We start from the raw sequence: 25433 nt of genomic DNA, 5'->3' as shown, positions 1-25433 counted from the left end.
AAATAACATGGGAATTCCTATACACGCAAGCAAATAACATGGGAATTCCTATACGCGCAAGCAAAAAAACTTGGAAATACAAATCAATCAAAGAAAAAAAAAGGGTAGTTCCAATACATGAAAGCAAATAACATGGAAATTTCTAAAAATGAACGACAATACCAAGGGAGGTAATAGAAATTAAATATCCTACACTGTTTAGGAATATTATCGAACTAAATGAACAAGGTAATACAAAACCAAGAACTCAAATAACATGGGTAAAAATTTTCAACAACGCAAAATTCTTTTGTATAAATCTGATCGCAAGTACAAAAGTAAGGAATTCCTATACATGCAAGCAAATAACAAGGGAATATCTATACCTGCAAGTAAATAACATGGGAATTCCTATACACGCAAGCAAATAACATAACCATTTCTTTTATTCAAATCCCAACCACAAATCAAGTTATCGTATATTGAACAACCTCTGATTGGGTCATAAAAAATGCCGACGTCAAACGATACATTCATTGTGCAATTCTTATCAAAAACAAAAAAGGTTTATACCCCTTTTTCCAATGAGAGTTAGCTTTAGCAACGACACATTCCTAACAAACTATTCTTGACTAAAGGCAATTGTCAAAAAAATCAATCACACTAGGACCGGTATTGCGTACTCGTTCCTCTTTGAAAGATGTATTGACCTCTAGATTAGAATTACCTACCAGAAAAACCGGAAGGTCATTGTAATAGGCAAATGACCCTGGTAACCCAATGCATTGAAAACTTACACACATATCCATGCCTCAGGCGTAGGTTCGCGTGTATGTTTTCAAGTAATTGGGCACTTACTACTTAGGCCTATATATAAATTAACTTATGAAAGGTGACGAAAATTAAACACCAGAAAAAAAGAAACGACAAAAAAATCAAATAAAAAACCATTTGGTACCTCCCATCATCAATCCATCAAACCAAAAAAAAAATAAAACAATTTGATTAACTTAATAAATAAAGAAACCAGAGAACTAATCAGCAAAATACAACATAAAAAAATTAAAAGAAAACAGACGTAATAAAAATCTCATCGATAAATAATTTTTCTTACCTATCATTAAATAAATTTCTTTAAAGAGTTCAGGCTTCCGCACCTTAAATATATATAGGACGACAATATATAGGTATAACAAACGCTTAAAAAACAAAACCCTCAATAAAAACGAACAAAACAAAAAACAATCAAAAACGAACAAAAGAGGAAAGAAAACAATCAGATTATGGACAATCTGTCTCGTTGAAATAAAAATTAATATGCAAAAAAGAACAATAATAACCAAGAAAAAAAAATATGTGAACCAAGACCCAAAAGAACATTATTCATTTTACTCTTAAATAAACCAAGGCGCTCCACCGTCCGAATGCTTTCTGGAAGAGAATTCCAAACCTTAAGATCTAGAAATCTGACCGAGAAACCTGCTCTAGTTCTACTTCTGTTTTCAATGACTAGATTATCAGCATTGCAGGTACAATAACTATTAAATGATTTATTTTCTCTATAAGAACCATGGGTTACGCCAAGAATCTAAGTTCTTACCAGCAGAATATGCTGGTCCATAAAACTAATGCAATAATTTACTTTACGGATGGTTCACGATTTGCAAGAAAATCGGGAAATTGAATAGTCGCATACCAGTATTAATTAAAAAAAAAAACTTTCCGAAAAATAAGTTTTTCAAAGAAAAGTAAGGGCCATTTTAAACTTAAGCTCAGCAGATATAGATACCTTTTAAAATTCAAACTCAAAACGACCAGAAATTACTATTAAAGAATAAATGAAAGCCAAAATGAACAGAAATTAAATTAGCAGTCATAGCAAAAACATACAACAAGTAATAATATAAATGAATAAATAGATCTTAAAGCGAGTAATGCTTAGATTGAATATGAATATCAATCTTAAAATGAAAAAAAATATCTTCCTATTGAAGTATAAATGAAACTTAAAACCGACAGAAATTAAATAAACAATCAATGCAAACAAACATACAATAGATATTAATGTAAATGAATAAATAAATCTTAAAACGAGTGAAACTTAGATTGAATATGCAAATCAAGCTTGAAACGAACAAAAATCAACACAAACAAGAGTTTAGGTATGACCTCCTTCTCTCACTGAAAAAGTCTAAAACCTACTGCGTCATTGGCGCTTTATTGAAACCTATATGCGTCTTGAACAGTCTTGGAAAGTATAAACAAAGTCAAATTGAATATTTGATGAATAGTAATATTAATTGTTGAAAGATCCATCATTTCAAGAATTTATTTCACTGTAATTGTATTTTTATTTTCAATACTGTAAGAACTGGAACAGAAAATATTTGTACTATAATCCGTTTTCAGTTAAGCGCCAATGACGCAGTAGGCTGAAATTTTTATCGGATGGGTTTATCCATCCGATACGCCCAAAGGCGTTGAGGACGGGAGGGGCTAGTTGCCCTCTGATCTTTCACTCTGAGAAAATGAACTACAGCTTTTAGTTTCCATTCAAATGAACCCTCTCTGAAGTTTATACGAGCATACCTTCCATAAGAACCATATGTGACCCCAGAGCAATAATTACAACGCCTTCCTCGGCCCTGAGAGGGGGGGGGTAGACACAGGAGTTTTAATATCTGATCTTTGAACTATTTTTAACGAAATGACCATACGTAAAAGTGTTTTTGTTACATAATCTTTCAACTATTTTTAACAAAATGGCTACCTCAATTTTTTTATTAGATGTATTTGTGGAAAAGGGCTTGGGGGGCCATTTGCCCTCTGATCACTTTTGACTCTTAAAAAGGGCACTAGTACTCTCGATTTCCAATCGAATGAGCCCCCTTTGAAGTTTATACGACGACCCCTTCTATATGAAGTGCCTCTGGGAAAAAAATAAATGGAGTGTTGGGGGAGGATAGCTGCCCTCCAATCACTTTTGACTCTTCAAAAGTGAATTGCAACTTTCAATTTCCAATCAAATGAGCCCTCTAGGAATTCTATACGAGCATCCCTTCCATAACAACCATGTATACCCCCAGGGCGTAACTTACAACGCCTACTCCTGGGCCCTGGGGGGCTGTGTCGACACCGGAGTTTTTTGTTTTCAGAACTTTGAGTTATTTTTAACAAAATGTCTATCTCAAAATTGTTATCCGATGCACTAAGGGCGTGGAGGAGGGGGGGCTAGTTGTCCTCCGATCTCTTTTGACTCTTAAAAAGTGAACAAGAATTTGCAATTTCAAGTCAAATGAGCCCTCTCCAAAGTTTATACGAGCATCCCATCCATAAGAACTATATATGCACCTAGAGCCCTACTCATAACGCCTGCCTCCGGGCCCTGGCGGGTTCCGTCTACACAGGAATTTTTCTTATCTGACCTTTGAACTATTTTTAATCAAAAGGCTATTATAAAAATTTTATCAGATGGGCTTGGGGAAAAAAGGGTGTTTGGGGGGGGGGCTGGTTCCCCTCAGATATCTTTTGACTGTTAAAAATTGTACTAGAACTTTCAATTTCCTATCAAATGAGCCCTCTCTAAAGTTTATACGAGGATCCCTTTCATAAGAACCATAAACGCCCCCAAGACAACACTTACAACGCCTATCCCCCGGGCTCTGGGGGGTGTTTTTGTTATCTAATTTTTGAACGATTTCCAAAACACTGGCTATCTCAAAATTAGTAGGGGATGGGTTTAGGGAAAAAAGCGTGGGGGGAGTAGTTTAACTCTCTTGACTTTTAAAAAGTGAACTAGAATTTTCTATTTCTGATCAGATGAGATCTTTATGAAGTGTATGTGAACATCCTTTCCATAAGCACAATGCCTGGCCTTAAACCATAACTTAGAACGCCGTCCCCTGTGCCCTGGGAGTTTCTATTAAACTGGGATTTTTTTCTTATCCGACCTTTGAACTATCTTTAACAAAATGTCGGTCTCAAAATTTTCATCACATGGGTTGGGGGCTAGCAGCTCTCGGATATCTTTTGACTATTAAAAAGTGAGCTCGAACTTTCAATATCCAATCAAATGAGCCCTCTCTGAAGTTTATACGAGCATCTCTTACATACGAACAATTTATGCTCCAGGGCATAACTTACAACGCCTGCCCCCGGGCCCTGGGGGGTTGTGACGACACCTGAGTTTTTGTTATCTGACTTTTGAGAAATTTTAAACTTAATGCCTATCTCAAAATGTTTATTGGATGCATTTGGGGAAAAATGTGCGTGGAGGAGTTATTTGCCCTTCAATCTCCTTTGACTCGAAAAAACAGTTGCCCTTCAATCTCCTTTGACTCGAAAAAACTTAACTAGAACTTTCAATTTCCAATCAAATGAACCATCTCTGAATTTTTTACGATCATCCCTTCAATAAGAACCATATATTCCCCAAGGGCATAACTTACAACACCTGCCTTCGGGCCCTGGGGGGCTTTGTTGACCCCTGACTTTTCGTCATATGGTCTTTCAACTATTTATAAAAAATCTATCTCTAAGTTCTTATCAGATGGGCTTGAGGAAAAATGGGCATGGAGGGAGGGCTAGGTGCCCTCCAATCTCTTTTGACTCTTAAAAAGTGAACTAGAACTTTCAGTTTCCAATCAAATGAGCCATCTTTGCAGTTAATACGAGCATCCCTTCCATAAGACCCATATATGCCCCTAGGGCATAATATTACAACACCTGCCCCCGGGCCCTGGTGGGTTGTGTCGACACCGGAATTTTCGTTATATGACCTTTGAACTATTTTTAACAAAATAATTATCTTAAAATTTTTATTGGATGCATTTGAAAAAAATGGGTTTCGGGGGGGGGGGGCGGGGGAAGCTGGTTACCCTCCAATATCTTTTGACGCTTAAAAAGTGAACTAGTACTTTCAATTTCCAATCAAATGAACCCTCTCTGAAGTTTATACGAGCATTCCTTCCATAAGAACCATGTATGCCCCAAGGACATAACTTATAACCCTTGCCCCTGAACACTGTGGGGGGGAGTGTCCTGCTCAAACATATAATTTCCAGAACTTTCGACTACAAAATGAACAAAATGCCTATGCCAAAATTTTGATTGGATGTGTTTGGGGAAATGATGAGCGCGGAAGGGTTGTCAGTTGCCTTAGAATTGCTTTCGACTATTAAAAAGGGAACTAGCCATTTAAATTTCCAATCGAATGAGCCCTTTCTGAAGTTTCTACGACAACGTTGTCCATACAATACCTTATATGCCCCCAGGGCATAACTTACATCCCTTGCCCTGAGGGCTGTGGGGGCGTTGTCATCCTCAAAGACCTAATTTCCAGAACTTAAAACTACGTTGAACAAACTGGCCATCTCAAAATTTTGATTAGATGTGTTAGGGGAAAAGGTGGGCGTGAGCGGGGGGTTAGTTGCTTTCCAATCACTTTCGACTAAGAAAAAGAGCACTAGTTCTTTCAATTTCCAATCGATTGAGCCTTTCTTGAAGTTTCTGCGACAACACTTTCTACAAAACCTTATATGCCCCCAGGTATAACTTATAACACTTGCCTTGAGGGTTGTGGGGGAGTGTCCTCCTCAAAAACATATTTACTATCTGGAAATCAACTACGCTGAACAAAATGGCTATCTCGAAATTTTGATTTGATGCGTTTGGTGGAATGATGTGTGTGTGGGGGGGGGCTAGTTGCCCTCCAATCACTTTTGACTATTAAAAAGGGCACTATCCCTTTGAATTTCCAATCGAGCGAGCCTTTTTTGAAGTTTCTACGATAACACCTTCTATAAAAATCTTATATGCCCCCAGGGAATAGCTTAAAAGCCTTGCCCTGAGGGTTGTGGGGGAGTGTCTTCCTCAAAAACATATTTTCTGTCTGGAAATCAATTACGCTGAACTAATTGGCTATCTCAAAATTTTTTTTGGTTGTGTTTGGGGAAATTATGGGCGTGGGGGGGGGGCTAGTTGCCCTACAATCACTTTCGACTATTAAAATAGGCACTAGCCATTGGAATTTTGAATCGAATGAGCCTGTTTTGAGGTGTCTACAACAACTCCTTCGATAAAACCTTATATGCCCCCAGGGCAAAACTTAAAACCCTTGCCCGGAGGGTTTTGGGGGAGTGTCCTCCTCAAAAATATATTTTCTATCAGGAAATCAACTACGCTGAACAAAATGGCTATCTCAAAATTTTTATTGGATGTGTTTGGGGAAATGATGGGCGTGGCGGGGAGCTAGTTGCCCTCCAATCATTTTCGACTATTAAAAAGGGCACTAGAACTCTCGATTTCCAATCGAATGAGCCTCCTTTGAAGTTTCTACGACGACTCCTTCCATATGAAGTGTCTCGGGGAAAATAAATAAATAATAAAACATTGGAGCCGTATGACCTTTACTATAGGCAACGCTATAGCGTTGCCTCTGATACACCTAATGTGGACAATCAATCATCATTTGAATAGATTTTCTACGGTCTTCAAAGCTGACATCAAGGTTGAAGCGATATCTGCTACCTAATAAAGAGCGGGCCAAGGCCTATAGTAACCAAAAGTTAAAAATACTTTTTAAGAAACTGTCTAGTTAGACAAAATTGCAGCTATTTTGTGCTGTAAAACAGCTACATAGCTTTTGTACAAAGGCTGTGAAACAGCTTTTGTACGGTACTTTGTACTGTAAGAATTGCAGTGTAAAAACTTTAATTTTCATTTGTAGCTGTTTCATTAATGCTAATTATTATTTCGATTAATCTTAATAGCAAAATGTTATTTTGAAAGCAAATTTGCAAGAATTTAGACAAAGAGCATACAACACCTTGAAAATGGTGTCTGATCAAAACGAAAATTGCCCCATTGGAATCGTTATTTTTGAATACCTTTTACAGGAAACCTACAGCCCCCGCCTTTAATAAAAAGGAAAATAATTTTTGCATGGGCATCAATGTTGCTTTTCTTCATCACTTTTCTTTTTTTCTTTTTTTTCTTTGTCGCTTTTCTTGTTTTCTTTCTTTGTCCCGCGTGCGGCACTACAACATCGCACATCATTGTTTAAAGGCTCATTTATAAGCTAGTTTTTACATTTAATCGCACTTTTTATAAATTGGATTTGATAACGCCATCAAAAAGTGCCACATGACATGTAAAATGTGCACTTTGGGTGCCGTTTCCGGAATTGAAAGTCTAGGAAGAATGAAAGGATACTGTTGTAATATCCACGGTTGAAAACCCTCTGCCTGAGGTAAATAATTTTTTCTTCTTCTATATTTCCCCCTTCATTTAAAAGAAAATTCTTATATTTATGTGATTTTCATAATTTCATCTTAATAAAGTGAATTCTAAAAAACTAATATTTTACTGAAAATGCAAAATCGACACGGTAAAATATGATTAGGAGCACAAAGTTAAATAAGTACCCTGTAGAAAATAAAAGACTAATCTATAAGGCTCTCAATAGTCTATCACCGGCAAAAAAAATCAGTAAATTTTAGTATACAATTTTAATTCTCTCTTTAAGTAAGATCAGTTTTCAGTAAAGCCCTTGTTTTTCAGAATTCTATAAATTTAGCAAAATGTTACGAGTCAGTTTATTTGTACCAAAATTGTATATATAAGCTGTAATAAGTTTTGTTTGTTTTGAATTTCATCTTAAATTTTTGCTTTCTTCAGAAAACTTGTTTTTTTAATTAATCTATGGAATAGAGTGGGTAGCTAAGACACTGATGCGAAAGGATTTTACTGGAAGGAACATATGTTTTTTAACTGACAACCAAGAATGTCAATGGTGTTCAGAATATATAAAGTTGGCAAAGAAATTGATTAAAATGCTTTGAAGCACTCAAGAGACTACCGACCAAAGAATATAAGATTACTCTGATGTGGGTCTCATGACATCCCAGGAATGAAGCTAATGAGATGGCAAATGACGCAGCCATGGCTGGGGTGTCACTGAGAGAATATGGACTAGAACTTATCATCTCCATTTCTTAGGGCTGCTGGAAAGCAGCAGTGAAGAGATAGAAGAATGGAACGAAATGGACACATGAAGATGAGATGTAATGAAATAAAGGCAGTACTCCCGAATATTAATCCCAAGCTCACTAAATATATACTACGACTAAGGAGGTTGGAGATAAAAATGGCAACTGAAGCTATAGCATTAACTGGAAATTTTGAGAAGGACACTATCCGATTGTCTTTGTCTTGTCTCGCGCTAAGCTGAAAAAAACTAACGAAGAAACCGATTTTCTTCTCGAGTTTTACGCAGCGTAAACTTGAGTGAGTGGCCCATAATACACAAGCACCAAAATTTCTTCACCCTACGGAAATTAAAAAAATAAAACTCAAATAAAATTCTCAAATTTGGAAATCATTCTTTTCCACGGAGTGGGGGTATTTACCGGGGGTTAAGTATTTGGATAGGTTGAAGCCCGAAAACAATTCTTTCTAAGTATATCGCCACTAAAAATTACAGAAGAATAGCGAGGTATCTGGAATTTTTTTTAACTAAAAAAAAAAAAAAAAAAAAAAAAAAAAAAAAAAAAAAAAAAAAAAAAAATTACCAGTATAAATTAAATGTAATGTTTAACTTATGTGTTTTTTCAAAGTGTTATGTGTTTTTTTCTTTTTTTTTTCAATGACCAATCTTACAAGTATTAAGTACTATTATTAGGTGAATTAAGTGTTTTATGATGATTGCTGATCAAATTTTATTTTATTTATGCCTTTCATTTATGTTATTTTGCTGTGTTCATGGCGGTAGGCTATATTTGACTTTAAATACATTTATATATCTATCCATATAATATGTGTAACAATTAAATCTAACACATTGCATACAGACCCGCAACACTTCACCCCCCCCCTCTAATGTACAAATCTATAGCCCCACTTTATTCCTAAAGTAACGAAAAAACTAACAGAAAGACCGGTATGTTCTCGAATTTTACTCAGCTTAAACTTGAGTGAGTGGCACATAATCCACAAGTTCCAAAATTCCTTCCCCCTACGGAAATTAACAAAATAAAACTCAAATAAAATTATTAAAATTGGAAAGCCTCATTTTCCACGGGGTGTATTTTCCGGGTGGGGGGGGGGGGTATTTACGGGGGGTATTTTCGGGGGGGGGGGTATTTTCCGCGTGGGGGTATTTTCCAGAGGGAGATATTTTCTGCGAGGGGGAATATTTTCCGGGGGTGACGTATTTTCCGCGTGGGGGTATTTTCCGGAGGGGGAGTATTTCCTGTGGGGGAGGGGGGTATTTTATGGGGGAGGCGTATTTTCCTGGGGTATTTTCCGCAGGGGTTATTTTCCGTGGGGGGGGTATTTTTGGGGGGAAGGGTATTTTCCGGGGGGTATTTTCCGCGGGGGGGGGGTGTATTTTCCGGGGAGGTAATCGCCGGGGGGGGGGGGTAAACGCCTAGAACCGGGTTCTTCACGGAACTTGGAAGGATGTTGGTTCTTGTTGTTGTTTTTTTTTTTTTTTTTTTTTTTTTTTTTTTTTTTTTTTTTACAAACAACCATAGTTGCATAACTATAACCACAAGGGCAGGCTTGTGGGATTTACATATTGTTTTTAAAAAATTAGACATACGGGTGACAAATTTGGAATTTTATTGGCTGTGTAATGAATTATCTGTGATTCATTACAGATGAATTGCCAGTCACAGGGCTAACATTGCCAGTTATCCATGGTCACAACCATACAATCATAGGCAGCGCTGCCTAAGTAAACTGCGATGTGTTTTTTAATTTTTTTTTAGACCAGGGCACTAGAAACATCGAAAAGGGCTTATTCCATTGGAAATTGAAAGGGCTAGTGCCCTTTTTAATAGTTTAAAGTAACTGAAGGACAACTAACCCCTCTCCCAAGCCCACCATTTCCCCAAACACATCCAATAAAAATTTTGAGATAGCAATTTTCTCAAGGTTCCAGAACGAAAGGTCCGGAAATTATTTATTTGAGGATGACACTCCCCCCCCCCCCTACAGCCTTCAGGACAATGGTTGTGTTATACCCTGGAAGCATATACGGTTTATGTAGAAAGAGTTATTGTATGAGCCTTGAAGGGGGCTTATTGGATTGATAATAAGAAGTTTTAGTGACCTTTTTAGATTCAGAGTGATGCGAGGGTGGATATCCCCCACACTTCGTATTTTCCCGAAAAGCATCTGATAGAAATTTTCAATTGACTATTTATCATCGTAGAAACTTTGAAAAATGCTCATAAGATGCGTAACTAAAAGAACTAGAGTTCTTTTTAATAGTCAAAAGTAATTGAAGGGCAACTAACACCCCTCCTACGCCCACCTTTTCCCCAAACACATCCAATCAAAATTTTGAGATAGCGTTTTTACAACGTTCTGGAACGAAAAGTCCGGAAATTATGTATTTGAGGATGATGTCCTCCCCCCCGCCCCTACAACCGTCAGGACAAGGGTTGTAAGTTATACCCTGGGGGCATATAAGGTTTATGTAGAAAGGGCCATCATATGAACCTTGGAGGGGGGCTTATTGGATTGCTAAGCAGAAGTTTTAGTGCCCTTTTTAGATTCAGAGTGATGCAAGGGTGGATACCCCCCCCACACTTTGTATTTTCCCGAAATTCATCTGATAGAAATTTTGAGATGGTCATTTGTTGTCGTAGAAACTTCGGAAAAGGCTCATTTGATTGGAAATTGAAAGGACTAGCGCCTTTTTTAATAGTCGAAAGTAATTGGAGGGCAACTAACTCCCCTCCCACGCCCCAATTTTCCCAAACACATCCAATCAAAATTTTGAGATAACCATTTTGTTCAACGCAAACGAAAAGTCCGGAAATTATGTCTTTGAGAATGATAACCATCCCAGATCCCTCAGGGCAAGGGTTATAAGTTATGCCCTGGGGGCATATAAGGTACATATAAAAAGGGTGCTCGTATAAACTTTGGAGGGCCCCCCCCCCCCACACGCCTTGTTTTTTTCTCGTAATGCACCTGATAGAAATTTTGAGATGGCGATTTCTTGTCGTAGAAACTTTGAAAAGAGCCTTTTGATTAGAGATTGAAGGGGCTAGTGCTCTTTTTAATAGTCGAAAATGATTGGAGGGCAACTAACCCCTCCTCCCAAGCCCACCATCCAATGGATCCAAAGCGTTCTGGGGGTTTGTCATCCTTAAATACATAATTTCCAGAACTTGGTTGGTTCGATAAATGTTTTTACTTTTATAACTTTAATAAATCAAATAATATTAACATTTTGATTACTAAATATCAGTATATGTATATTAAACTGACAATGCACATTCATTTGTATTTTTTCAGTAAGGTGCAAATTATGTTCTGGCCTTGGGAAGGCATAGGGGTTTTGAGCCCAACTTATGTTAATTTCTCCTTGTTTTGAGTTTGACTCGGTTATTTATTGTAGTTTCTGTTCGTTTTGGGTTTCATTTATTTATCAATGCTGATTTGTGGTAGTTTCACGCTTGGTAGATTATTTGATTTTATTTTTCCGCATTTTTGTTGAATGGAGTTCTTTGCTTTTCTTTGAAAAACTTATTATGTGGAAAAAGTTTTTTTAATTAATTACTAGTAATGTCAATACTACTGCTGTGACTACTATTACAACTATGCCTAAGGGCCGGAAGATGAAATTTTCAAGAAATTTTGAGGGGAGAAGATGAACTGAATCAGAACACGTCCTCTGTATACAGGTTGTCAAAAGCGTATAACAGCAATATCTTAGGAACAGTTAGGTGTGTGAAGTTGAAACTAACAGGGTTTGTTGTGAGGGATGTTGAACTAACCAAAAGAAAATATTTGTATCCTAATGCTATTGCTGCTGTTACTATTATTACTATCTCTATTACTGCTACGGCCACTAAAGCTTAGGCTACTACAATTAATTTTACAGCTACTAATACTACTATGGCTTTTAAAACTGAGGATATTAAGGTGATAAATTTGGAGTATGTAGAAACTGTATGGAACTAAATCAAAATACACTATGCCCAAATAGGTTGTCAAGCGGACGCATCAGGAATTCGTCAGGAATGTTTGATGCTATGTATTAAGCTGAAACTTTCAGCCTGTGTTGAAGGGGATGTTGAACCAAAGATGTTATGCCCATACTGCTACTAATACCGCTACAACTATTGCTACTGCGCAATCTAGGGGTTCTAAAAAGGGTGTAACAGCAATATCTTAGAAACAGTTAGGTGTGTGAAGTTGAAACTAACAGGGTTTGTTGTGAGGGATGTTGAACTAACCAAAAGAAAATATTTGTATCCTAATGCTACTGCTGCTGTTACTATTATTACTATCTCTATTACTGCTACGGCCACTAAAGCTTAGGCTACTACAATTAATTTTACAGCTACTAATACTACTATGGCTTTTAAAACTGAGGATATTAAGGTGATAAATTTGGAGTATGCAGAAACTGTATGGAACTAAATCGAAATACACTATGCCCACATAGGTTGTCAAGCGGACGCATCAGGAATTCGTCAGGAATGTTTGATGCTATGTATTAAGCTGAAACTTTCAGCCTGTGTTGAAGGGGATGTTGAACCAAAGATGTTATGCCCATACTGCTACTAATACCGCTACAACTATTGCTACTGTGCAAGCTAGGGGTATTAAGGTGAAGCTTTTGGGGAATATTTAGGCGGATGTTGAACTAAATAAAAAAAAATATGAGCACGTGGACTTTGAAAAAGGTGACAAAGCAATATCTGACGAACAACTTATATTATTAATTTAGACCTTTAAGGGTAAGTTTCGGGGGATTTTGAACTAACCAGGAGGCACTATATGTATACTTTTAATACTACCACCACAGTTAATTCAAGTAATGACGCTAAGGGTATTAAGATGAAACTTTTAGGGAACGTTTAGGAGTTTCAATTAAAGGAAAAACTTTAGGCATGTAGGTTTTTGAAATGGCATATAAGCCATATCATAGGCAGCACCACTCTATAATAGATAAAAATATCATTGAAACTTTTAAAGGAGCTAATTCAATTGAAGATTAAAAGTTCTGGAGCCCTTTTTAAGAGTAACAAGAGATTTTAGGGCAAGCAGCTCTGCTCTCAAGCCCCATTATTTTCTAACGCATCCAGTCAAAATTTTGTGACAACCATTTTCTTCAGCATATTAGAACGGCCCATCAACTATGTCTTTAGGGATATTAGGTATGTCAACCCCCCCCCCCCAATTATGGAATTAAAACTTTTGGAGTTGAAAATTTTGGAGATACTATTATTACTACTTCTACTCTTACAATTTAAATAAAAAAAAGAGGGTAAGTATATCCAGGTTGTCAAAGAGCATAGATGGAATCATTTTGGAATAATATTAAGTTTTATTTTTCAGGTCAACTTCAGAAGCTATAAAATTATATTATAAAATACTGTTTGTGTCAGGATTAACAATAGTTGAAAAAGTTTCTCAAACACACAAATAGCATATTTTAACCCATACTATGGATTCTTATAGAAAAAAAAACTCAAAAGATATAAAATATTGTTTTTTCCATGAAAAAGACTATGTCAATAAAAAAAAACGAACAGAAATTAATTTTAAAATTTTTTTCCAAAAAACAAGTTTTTCAAAGAAAAGTAAAGATTTCCATTAAGCCAAGAATGAGCAAAAATAAAGTCAAATAATCTTCCAAGTGTAAAATTACCACAAATCACTATCAATAAAAAAATGAAACTCAAAACGAACAGAAATTACAATAAATAGCCAAGTCAAACTCAGAACAAGCCAAAATTGACATGAGTAGGGCTGATAAACCCCGCGCCGTCTCAAGCCCAGAACACAATTTGAGCTGTACTGAAAACAAAATACGTTTGAATTGTTTTCACTTTTCGTACTTTCATAAATAAATAATTATAAAAACTCGTAAGGAATAAATATCAGTATATGTCAATCAAACTGACAATCCACGGCCATTGTTTTTGTTGTTATTGTTTTTCTTTTTTTAGTAAAGCGCAAATTGTGGTCTTGAGGAGGCATGGGGGCTATCAGCCCTACTCATGTCAATTTTGGCTCGTTTTGAGTTTGACATGGCTATGTATTCTAATTTCTGTTCGTTTTGAGTTTCAAAGTATTTTGTGGAAAAAGTTTTTTTAATTAATTGACAATAAAGATTATATGTATGTTTGGGCAGAGCTAATTTTGAACACCTTTTCCTACTTTTTAGATTCATCTTCTTCCCAAACATGTGACTCAGTTTTTGTTGGAGTGATAAAACTTGTTCAGCGACAACTGCCTGAAAAACTCACGCTACTTGATGCTCTTAGTGACATCTACATCACGAAGCACACACCCGATGCCAAGATTATCAATTCCGACCATAGGTAAGTTCATGGTCTGCCTTTAATCGGTCTTTTGAGTGATTCTCATTCGGGGTAAAACTTAAGAAAATATAGGAGGGGGCCGAGAAATTTACTTTACCCTAATTTTTTTAATGTGGATACCAAAAAAATATGTTTTTCAACATCTAGGGGAGGAAGGGTGCATTTTTTTTTCAACACCCAATGAGTCTAAGTCTATGAATGCCTTCCTAATTGTTATCCGTACAAAATCTTTGTAATTTCGAACACATTATGCTCAGGTGCATTGTTTTGATCTTGGAGCTTCTTTCTTGCTTCTTGCTCCGGTCTTACCCTAGCTGCGCATTTTTTTTTCCTGGTGCATTTTTTTCAATTTTCAATGGGTACAGGTCTATGAATGACTTTCTAATTGTTATCCGTACTTAATCTTTGTACTTTCGAACAAAATATCCTCAAGCGCATTGTTTTGATCCTGGAGCTGCTTTCTTGCTTTTAGCTCCGGTTTTTCCCTGGCTGCGCATTTATTTTTCTGGTGTACTGTTTTTTCATTTTTAATGGGTCTGAGTCTATGAATGATGATTTTCTAATTGTTATCCGTACAAAATCTTTGTAATTTTGATCAAGTTATGCTCAAGTTTACTGTCATGATCCTGGAGCTGCTTTCTTGCTTCTAGCTCCAGTCTTTCCCTAGCTGCGCATTTTTCTTCTAGTCCCTGAAGAAAAACAAAAATAAATGCTGCATTCCAACATACCTGGTCCGACCCCAGTGTAAGAAAATTATTTTCATTGTGTCTTATTCTCATGATGCCATAGGTGATATTTTGCTCTTGTCCTTTTGTAGTCACAAAATTGTTATTTGTTTTTTAATCTCACCTCCGTTCCTCTCAGTGACGATGACTTAAAAAAAAAACCTCTAAAAACTTTAAAAAAAAAACTCTAAACCTTAGACGTGACGTACCTTTTTTTTTATTTACTAATAGCCAAACTGGGCGCATTTCAAACCATTTTATACTCCAGAAAACACTCCCTAAAAAATACCTTTCCCGAAATCAAATTTGTCCTCCTACCAGAGGAAGCCCTTTTTATTGCGGAATTTCTAACCATTTCCTTAATTTTTCTTAAATTTAATTTTTCCAGAAACCCTTTTGTTTAAAAAAAAAGAACAATAAAAAATATTAATCATAAAAAAACTAACAAACTGAATTAATTAAAATCACAAAATACAATTAAAAAAATCTATTCATTATAACTTTCTTCTACACAAATAGTAATCACAATATATATAAATAAAAATACAAAAACATGAAAGACAGTTATAATGATACCATAATCTAAAATCTCCAATTGACTTGTCTCTATGAACTCAACTTCCGCTGCTATTTAAACAACGAAAAATAAACCAGTTTTAGCTTCATAAAAATAATAACACAAGCAACACGGCTCTCAATAACTGACAGATCTCAAAAATGTATTACACTTAGAACCTCTTCTTCTATAACCACATAAAACATTTTAATAACAAGCTTCTCCAGATTTTCCCTGCTGAAAACACAACGCCGACTGCTTCTTTCCGACTTCTTTCCAAGTTTTTTTTTTTTTTATAGACTGAAAACTGGTGCCATATAAATTTAGAAGTGGGAGTGCATACGTGTTAACTCACATTAATCGTTCAAAAATTAACACAAGATGTGTTCTTTGATGAGCTGTCAACAAACCTTCATATTTTTGCACATTTTGTTCCCATAAACTGATGACATTGACTGTTCTCTAAAAAAGTACGTCCAAAACTCGCAATGCCTAGGCCTTCATAACCCAAACATGATCATCCAAACTTGTATTCTCTAATACATTAAGGAGCTGGCTCTCTGTCCTATTTATTTTTACGTGGAAATGCCCCCCATGCCAGCTTAAGACTCAACAATCTCCAAAAGTCAGCCAAACTTCAATGTAGAAATGATCTGTCATCTACAAAGATCAATGATTTTACGGAAAAACTCGGGAATTATGGATATACCCTGGATTTATCGTTCTCTATGCTTGAATAGGGGGTCAATGTAAAGCTTGAACAAATAATGGGTGCTAGGATCACCTTACCGCACTGCCATCTCAAACTTCGGTTTTCCACTTAGACAACCATTAATGCTTACGCAGTAATAAAACCTTATCTTTATAGAAATTATCCAGTCGCACTTCCTTTGCTACTGCTCGTAAAACTAATACTGCTACCACGGTCACTCTTCAGTTCTGACTCAGTCCGAAGTGTGTGCTCAGTAAAAAAACAAGCTATACCCTAATTTGATGCAAAAATGGACCAAGTTCCGATTCTGCGAAATATCGATTTAATTCCTAATTCTGTGCCAAACAAGCTAAGCCCAAGCTGCAGAATTTTGATGACTCGGTTCGAAAACAAGCTAATAGCTGAAACAGTAAGAAACCCAAGCCTTTATTCGATACGAACTACCGAAGTCTGGATTCGGTGAAATGTACGTCTAATATCATACTTCATTAAAAACAATCTAAGTCCTGACTTGATGCAAAAACAAGCTAAGTCAAAGCTATGAAATTTTGGGGAAACGTTGGAAAACGACTCAAGGGCTCACTACACACGCTGTGAAAAAATCAATATAAGTTCAATCTTGGGGCTGATTTGGTGAGCGTCACAGGTGTAGCCAAGCTACACAATTTGTGAACTGGCAGGGAATTTTAGAGCCAAAGAGGATCAAAGACCCCTTTAATAGCCACTGACCCCCCGGCACATTGCCAGCTTTTTAGCAGATAGGCGTGCAGGACACACCTTGTTTGCCCAAAAATTATGTAATGATTTCTTATCTGTATAGGTGGGGAGCAAAAGTGGCCACTGGTAACTCCAGCACCTACAAACCATCTCCCCTCCCCCAACACCAAATTTTAGTAGAAATACATAAACTTTTCTTTGAACAGCAATGAAACAAGGATTTTCATCCTGCTTAACTGAGGCACGAGGTGTTTTTACGGTCTCTCGGCATCAAACTCCTTTGCGAAATGTTCAGTACTTTCAGTTTTAAAACTTTAAAAAATTTTAACTGATTTTAAACCCTTTCTGTCGGGTTTTTCATTTCACAATAACACTAAAAAATTAACAAAATCTATATATATATATATATATATATATATATATATATATATATATATATATATATATATATATATATATATATATATATATATATATATATATATATATATATATATATAAAATTTAAAAGCGGTATTAAAAAGGTCGAAAATGTTGAAATACCGTAACAAATCAAACTAAAGTTTAAATAAGAGCTTCTTTGCGTTTTTATATTTTTGGAGAACAGCTGAAAAGTAGCTGTTGAAGTAGCTGAAAATCATTGCTATGTGACTTCAGTCCGTAATTTTGTTCAAAACTTCAGATCTAGATCATGCTTTCATTTCTCCTCCATTGCAAGCCACGCTGGTCAAAATTGTTTTTTGGTTATCAAAAATCAGACCACCTCCCAACTACAACTTTTATTATTGCAAGCGGTAGCCTATTGGTTTTGGCGAACCATTAGTTGCTCCTCGTCAATACAAAATCCAACTTGAATGGTCCAAGGTTGACGGTGGCCTTGGCCAATTGGCCTCGGCGGTGGCCAATGTTCCAAGGTGTTTTAATCCTATCTTCCCAGATCTTTGCAAGAATTAGCATCCCCTTTCATCTCTTTCCTTGCATGAGTCTCTGTCTGAACTGCCAGTTTATATCATTTTGAACACCTATTGAGCAGAAGCTTGTCTCTTTTGCTCTATTGAAAATTGAAAAGTTTTAACCTCGTCCAAGCTGGCTATTCCACCAAGTGGCGGTTTAGTCTGTGGAAGGGATGTGGGCGTACATGATAGGATGTGATGGAAGTTGTATGTATGTTCATAAAGCGTCATTTCTCCCACCAATTTGATCTCTATCATAAGTATCTAGTTGACGAAGCCTTCTCAAAAGCTGTATCTAATCGGAGTCTTCTTTGGAAAACCCCCTGGGTACTCTTCTAAAATTACCTATCCTCTTTTTGTCACATAAATCCCCAAAGACGAGTAGTTCTTTAACTTTGAATCCGAATTTTCTCTGAGTAACCCCGTGCTAAAAAGTAGATTTGAGCCACAAAATAAATGTTAAACAGTTGCGAAAATTCCTGTACTCTCCATTTAAGATTATTGGGACACACCAGTAGCGCACCTTTCTTCATGACTCCGTTTTCACGCACACGCAATGAAATTTTTTTTAGCGCATTACGATGGGATTATGGGATTCCTGAAGCTATTGCTCTGAATGATTATTGCTCTGAAGCTATTGCCCTGACGTATTGGTAACTTCTCTTTCCACGCGTTTCTAAACCAAATTTTCACTACTGTTTAATATTTATGCTGTGATTTGAACTGGAAATTAAGTATTGCCTTGATTGCCCAGAGCGAGGAATTTTATTGTTTCCTGTTCTTCTGTTGCTGTTCATCACCTAAAATCTAAGAAGTCTCACGGTATTGTTGAAGTCAGTGTTCTACATCTAAATTTTGGTTTCTTTTGATAAAGCATCTGACCCTTCACATACAGCTGGTTTTCAGGGAGTGCAAATTACCTTCTGATCCTTAAGAGGCTTAAGGGTGTTGGCCCTGTTCATTTTTGTAGTAATTTCTTTTTGTTTTAATTTTGACTTGGCTATTTACTGTATATGTTGTTCACTTTGGGTTTCATTATCTATGATAGTGATTTAAGTTAGTTTTAAGATTGAATTAGTATTTAACTCTATTTCTGTCTGTCTTTGGTCTAATGGAGCTGATTACTTTTATTTTAAAATACTTCTTATATGGATTTTTTAATTAATTTCTGTTCATTTTTAATTTACTATTTTTCATATTAATTTAAAAAAAAGTCTATTTTAAATCCTTTTTTGGTTTTCCTTTCAAGAGTCAAGATTTTGGCTTGCTATTTGGGCAAGTTTTCCTTAATAATAGTTTACTATAAAAATTTAGATTTATGGGCACGAGAAATATTATTCAAATAAATGGATTGAAAATTGGAATAATTTTTGGCTTCTGTGAGGCTGAAGTCATTCTGTTCCCCGTCAAGTTACTATCTCGAGTTATAAAACTGTCGATTGGCCATTCCATTATAAGAACAGCGGTATTTCGTTTGTTTGTTTAAATAAAGGATATACCGCACTACATAATACATAATCTACTATGGTTAGTCGTTCTTGAGATATTGTAGATATGCCGTTTTGACAACCCATATGTTCAAAGGGTCTTGTGATTTGGTTTAAAATTTTCTCAACTTTCCCTAAGAATTTTGCCTTAATACGCTTAGCCATTCCTGAGTTATATATGGTATATATGCCATTTCCAGAACCATGATGCATTTAGTGTCTTTTGATTTAATTCAATATACACCTCAACCCCTGGAAATTGTAACTTAACACCTTTAGCAATTCCTGAGATATTATGACCTATATGCGTACAGTGAATTTTAATTTGTTTAGCCCCATGGTTGGGTTGTTCCCTTCAGCCTTCCCAGCCTTCCCTTCAACATGCCATAAAAGTTTAAAAAAAAAACTTAATACCCTTAGCTGTTCCCGAGAAATCACAAATACACTTTTTTGAGAACGTGGATGCTCAGATTTTTTTTTTCATTTATTTCAACATCCCCAATAACATGTCCTGAAAGTTTTAATACTGTCTTTTTTGTTTAGTTTTACATGCCCCTCAACATTCCCTACAAGTTTCAACTGAATACCTTTGGCCGTTCTTGAGATATTGCAGAAATGCCTTGACAACCTGAATGCACATTCCTTTATTTAGTTCAACATGTGCTGAAAGTTTCCACTTAATACTCCTAGCTATTTCCGCGATATTGCACATACACCATTTGAAAATAGTGATGCATATAGTTTTTCTTATTTAGTTCAATATCCCCTTCAACGGTCCCTAGAAATTTTAACCTCAACCGTCCCTAAGATATTGTGGATACGCCCATTTGACAACATGGATGAATATAGTATATTTTGGTTTTGTTATAGATCTCTTTCAACATGCCCTGAAAGTTTCAAGAAAATACCATTATCCATTTCTGAAATGTTGCAGATACGCCTTTTTGACAAACTGGATGCACATACTTTTTTTGTTAGTTCATTATTCTCTGGGGTCACTTTATTGCTGACGGCATAGTTATTGGACCTTTCGATTATTTTGAATAAGAATACTATCTCAAAATATTCATCTAGTTTCTTTGTGGGAAGAGCACCTAAAAAAACCGTGGGAAGGATCTGGTTACACATCCAACCATTTTTTACTCTTAAAAAAGGCACTAGAAATGCAAAGTGGCCTTCCATGCAAAGTGGCCTGGTAAAAAAGAAAAAAAACACATAGTACATTGAAGCCGTATAGTATATAGTATAGCTCTATTACGCTCGCCATGATTGTTCTGTAAATCGGCTGTTTTACTTTCCTTTTTTCATTGATCCTTAGTTTTTCAAAGATAAAATATTAAGAGGACTACATAGCTACAGTTGGAAAGCCAAATAAACCATATAATCTCTGACAAGATGAAGTTCAATTTGTTTTATTCTTAGCTTTCTTTTATCATAGATCATGAATGTTTCTCTCTTCTGAATTAATCACGGAGACGACTTGGAAAGAAACTACGTAGTAATTTTGTTGAAACTTCTTATTTTTAAACAGTTTATGGTAAATAACTGTAAGTCAAGAGCCATACCATGCCAATAATTAACGAAAACAATATGTATCAAAAGAATATGCTTTATGAAGTGATTGCAATCATGTGAGATTCATTAAGTTTAATGTTGTCCATCGTAAGATCGTAGAGTATTTAAGTTTGCATAATTTAAGAAAAAGGAAGAAGACAGACCAACGTAGGATCGGGTTGGAGGATCCTTTACACAACCAAATTTACACAACCAATTTTAACATGCCCATGAACCCCATTCTTGAAATATCATCAGGGCCGAATTTGAACCTTTGATACTTCTAGGCTCAATCGTTTTTGCCGCTCGCTTTTTGCGAGATTTTTGGGGAAGTACTCGAAAATCTGGGGGTAGTGGAATCACTGAAAAGAACCCAGCTGATGAGCCGAAAATAATGAAAAAATAACGAAAAAATGTGTCCCATTGCTGGGACACATTTGACAGTTTATAAGTGGCCACGGAATTCCTACATCGTTTTAAAATCCCTTTTCTGTGAGTAGGCAGAAGCAGCAGAGTGTACCTGGTATTTTGACAATAAATCTCATTAGTCCAGTTTTTGCTATGAAAAAATCGATCAGTGATAATTTATTCGGCCCCCTGGTATTGTACGCCCCTAGGCCTGGAACTGGTGGGCCTATTGGCAAACCAGGGCTCGACTATCATGCTCCTCTGCGCAACAAAGCGAAATTTTGAGCTTTTCCTTTGGATAATGGATGTATGTTTAGTTGTTGGTTTTGTTTTCGTTTTTTCTTTGGAGGATCATACCAAACCAATGGCCGTAGAATATCAGGAGAAGGCCAACTTTGAACGGGAGTTTAAACATTTGTGCTCGTTTAAAGTAACAAATATATATCATGCCACAGAAAAGCGTCAAAGTATGTCATTTTGTGTCACGACACAGCAATATTGGCTTGACTAGGGCAAAAGTCGATTCGGCTTTCTGAGACTGTTAGTCGATGTTGAACTATTGAATAATTATGCACATAAATTCTCGGTTTTGCCGCCAAGCTACAACTGCAATGCCTATTGAGGGGGGGGATGCCTGAAGCCTTAAAAAGTTAATTTTCTTGACACCTTAGTAGTAAGGGTGTATAAGATTGAAAAGATACATGAAAAGATACATTGGATTGCACAAGAAAACCCACGCTTTTGACACTACACTTAGACATGTGCATTTTAAAAGTTGGCACGGTTTTTGTTATTGATAAGAATTGCACAAGATTGTACCGTTTGACGTAGACATTTTTTTAGGAGCCAATCGGAGACAGAACTCGAGAGTAGTTTGTTATTAAAAAAGAATTGGATGTTACAATCAGAATTGTTTGATTGACATTTGCAAAAAAGTGGTAAGGGATTCGCGAAATGGACTATACGAACGTTCTTATTTGAATAATAGGGAAAAAGAAAAAAGGGTTAAAGTGATTAGCAGTTAAGGTGACCCCTCGGAGTTTTTAACTCAGGCAATTTGTTATAAATTTGAGACAACATCAATCTATGAAAATGGTTAATGATGATAGAATGACATTGTGAGTTGACCTAGCTTTACCTCTCCGATGTGTTCTGTATAATACACAAGTTGTGTCTGAACAGTGTTGTCAGTTTAAAATAGGGTCCAACGTTATAGTATACTAAAAAGTTAATACTAAGAGAGATGTAGATGGCAAGAAAATAATTTAATAATGAAATTCAGAACAAAACTTAGAAATCCTTGCAAATCAAGTAGTAAGGTGTATGTGAGTACGAACCATTAAGGATCATAAGCACCAATGACCCTAACCAGCAGAAACATCAACCCTCCAAAGGTCCCCTATCCCAAACTCGAAGGATGCCCCCTCCCCTCCAACTTTTTGGCCCCCTCCCCCCATTTTTTTTGATTTTTTTCTTTTTTTTGGGCAATTGACATTTTTTTCTGATAACAAGTATCATTCATTACGATTGTAGCTTTCAAATGTGAAACTTAAGTCCATTTTTGGATCGAAAAATAAACTCTTTCTGTAAAATCTGAGTTAATAAGGGTTTTTGACCTTAAACTCTAGTTTTTTGTAAGAAAATTATGGAAAATACAATTATCTGGTTCAAATGTGAAACTTAAGTGCTTTTTTGGATCAAAAAATAAAACGATTTCTGTAAAATCTGAGTTAATAATGGATTTTGACCGTAAACTCTAGTTTTTTGTAATAAAATTATGGAAAATACAATTCTCTGTTTCAAATGTGAAACTTAAGTTCATTTTTGGATCGAAAAAAAAACTGTTTCTGTAAAATCTGAGCTAATAAGGGTTTTTACCGTAAACTCTAGTTTTTTGTAAGAAAATTATGGAAAATACAATTCTTTGGTTCAAATGTGAAACTTAAGTCCATTTTTGGATCAAAAAATAGAAGTGTTTCCGTAAAATCTGATTTATTAAGGATTTTTGATCATAAACTATAGTTTTTTGTAAGAAAATTATGGAAAGTACAATTCTCTGGTTCAAATGTGAAACTATCCATTTTTGGATCGAAAAAATAATCTGTTTCTGTAAAATCTGAGCTAATAAGGGTTTTTGACCGTAAACTCTAGTTTTTTTCAAGAAAATTATGGAAAATACAGTTCTCTGGTTCAAATGTGAAACTTAAGTCCTTTTTTGGATCGAAAAATAAAACGATTTCTGTAAAATCTGCGTTAATAAGGGTTTTTGACCGTAAACTCTAGTTTTTGTGTAAGAAAATTATGGAAAATACAATTTTCTGGTTCAAATGTGAAACTTAAGTTCATTTATGGATCGAAAAAATAAACTGTTTCTGTAAAATCTGAGCTAATAAGGGTTTTTGACCGTAAACTCTAGTTTTTTGTAAGAAAATTATGGAAAATACAATTCTTTGGTTCAAATGTGAAACTTAAGTCCATTTTTGGATCAAAAAATAAAACTATTTCCATAAAATCTGAGCTAATAAGGGTTTTTGACCGTTAACTATAGTTTTTTGTAAGAAAATTATGGAAAGTAAAATTCTCTGGTTCAAATGTGAAACGATCCATTTTTGGATCGAAAAAATAATCTGTTTCTGTAAAATCTGAGCTAATAAGGGGTTTTGACCGTAAACTCTAGTTTTTTTCAAGAAAATTATGGAAAATACAATTCTCTGGTTCAAATGTGAAACTTAAGTGCTTTTTTGGATCGAAAAATAAAACAATTTCTGTAATATCTGAGTTAATAAGGTTTTTGACCGTAAACTCTAGTTTTTGTGTAAGAAAATTATGGAACATACAATTCTCTGGTTCAAATGTGAAACTTAAGTTCATTTTTGGATCGAAAAAATAAAACTATTTCTGTAAGATCTGACCTAATTAGGGTTTTTGACAGTAAACTATAGTTTTTTTGTAAGAAAATTATGGAAAATACAATTCTCTAGTTCAAATTTTAAACTTGAGGACTTTTTAGGATCGAAAAATAAAACGATTTCTGTGAAATCTGAGTTAATAAGGGGTTTTGAACGTAAACTCTAGTTTTTTGCAAGAAAATTATGCAAAATACAATTCTCTGGTTCAAATGTGAAACTTAAGTCCATTTTTGGGTCGAAAAAATTAACTATTTCCGTAAAATCTGAGCTAATAAGGGTTTTTGACCGTAAACACTAGTTTTTTTGTAAGAAAATTATGGAAAATACAATTCTCTGGTTCAAATGTAAAACTTAAGTCCATTTATGGATCGAAAAATAAAACTATTTCCGTAAAATCTGAGCTAATAAGGGTTTTTGACCGTAAACTCTAGTTTTTTGTAAGCAAATTATGGAAAATACAATTCTCTGGTTCAAATGTGAAACTTAAGACCATTTACGGATCGAAAAATAAAACTATTTCCGTAAAATCTGAGCTAATTAGGGTTTTTGACCGTAAACTATAGTTTTTTGTAAGAAAATTATGCAAAATACAATTCTCTAGTTCAAATGTGAAACTTAAGTCCATTTTTGGGTCGAAAAAATTAACTATTTCTGTAAAATATGAGCTAATAAGGGTTATTGACCGTAAACTCTAGTTTTTTTGTAAGAAAATTATGGAAAATACAATTCTCTAGTTCAAATGTGAAACTTAAGTCCATTTATGGATCGAAAAATAAAACCATTTCCGTAAAATCTGAGCTAATAAGGGTTATTAACCGTAAACTCTAGTTTTTTGTAAGATTTTGTAAGAAAGTTATGGAAAATACAATTATCTGATTCAAATGTGAAACTTAAGCCCATTTATGGATCGAAAAATAAAACTATTTCCGTAAAATCTGAGCTAATTAGGGTTTTTGACCATAAACTAGTTTTTTGTAAGAAAATTATGGAAAATACAATTCTCTGGTTCAAATGTGAAACTTAAGTCCATTTTTGGATCAAAAAATAGAAGTGTTTCCGTAAAATCTGAGCTAATAAGGGTT

At 35.3% G+C, this 25433-nt stretch overlaps 1 protein-coding gene across 1 annotated transcript in view; it reads left to right on the top strand.

Moving 5' to 3' along the window:
- Nucleotides 1–25433, top strand: part of LOC148956118 (circadian locomoter output cycles protein kaput-like) — a 519799-nt gene that overhangs the window by 363244 nt on the left and 131122 nt on the right. The window contains exon 7 of the mRNA XM_089094058.1: nt 14174–14330. Within this exon, the coding sequence (XP_088950184.1) occupies nt 14174–14330 (157 nt within the window). The remainder of the gene's footprint in view (nt 1–14173; nt 14331–25433) is intronic.

The sequence above is a fragment of the Artemia sp. Qi Xiang Cuo genome, chromosome 1 (genome assembly GCF_049724085.1).
Source record: "Artemia sp. Qi Xiang Cuo chromosome 1, ASM4972408v1, whole genome shotgun sequence".
Lineage (NCBI taxonomy): Eukaryota > Metazoa > Arthropoda > Branchiopoda > Anostraca > Artemiidae > Artemia > Artemia sp. Qi Xiang Cuo.
The sequence above is the reverse complement of the archived record's forward strand: the minus strand, read 5'-3'. Positions and strand labels throughout refer to the sequence as shown.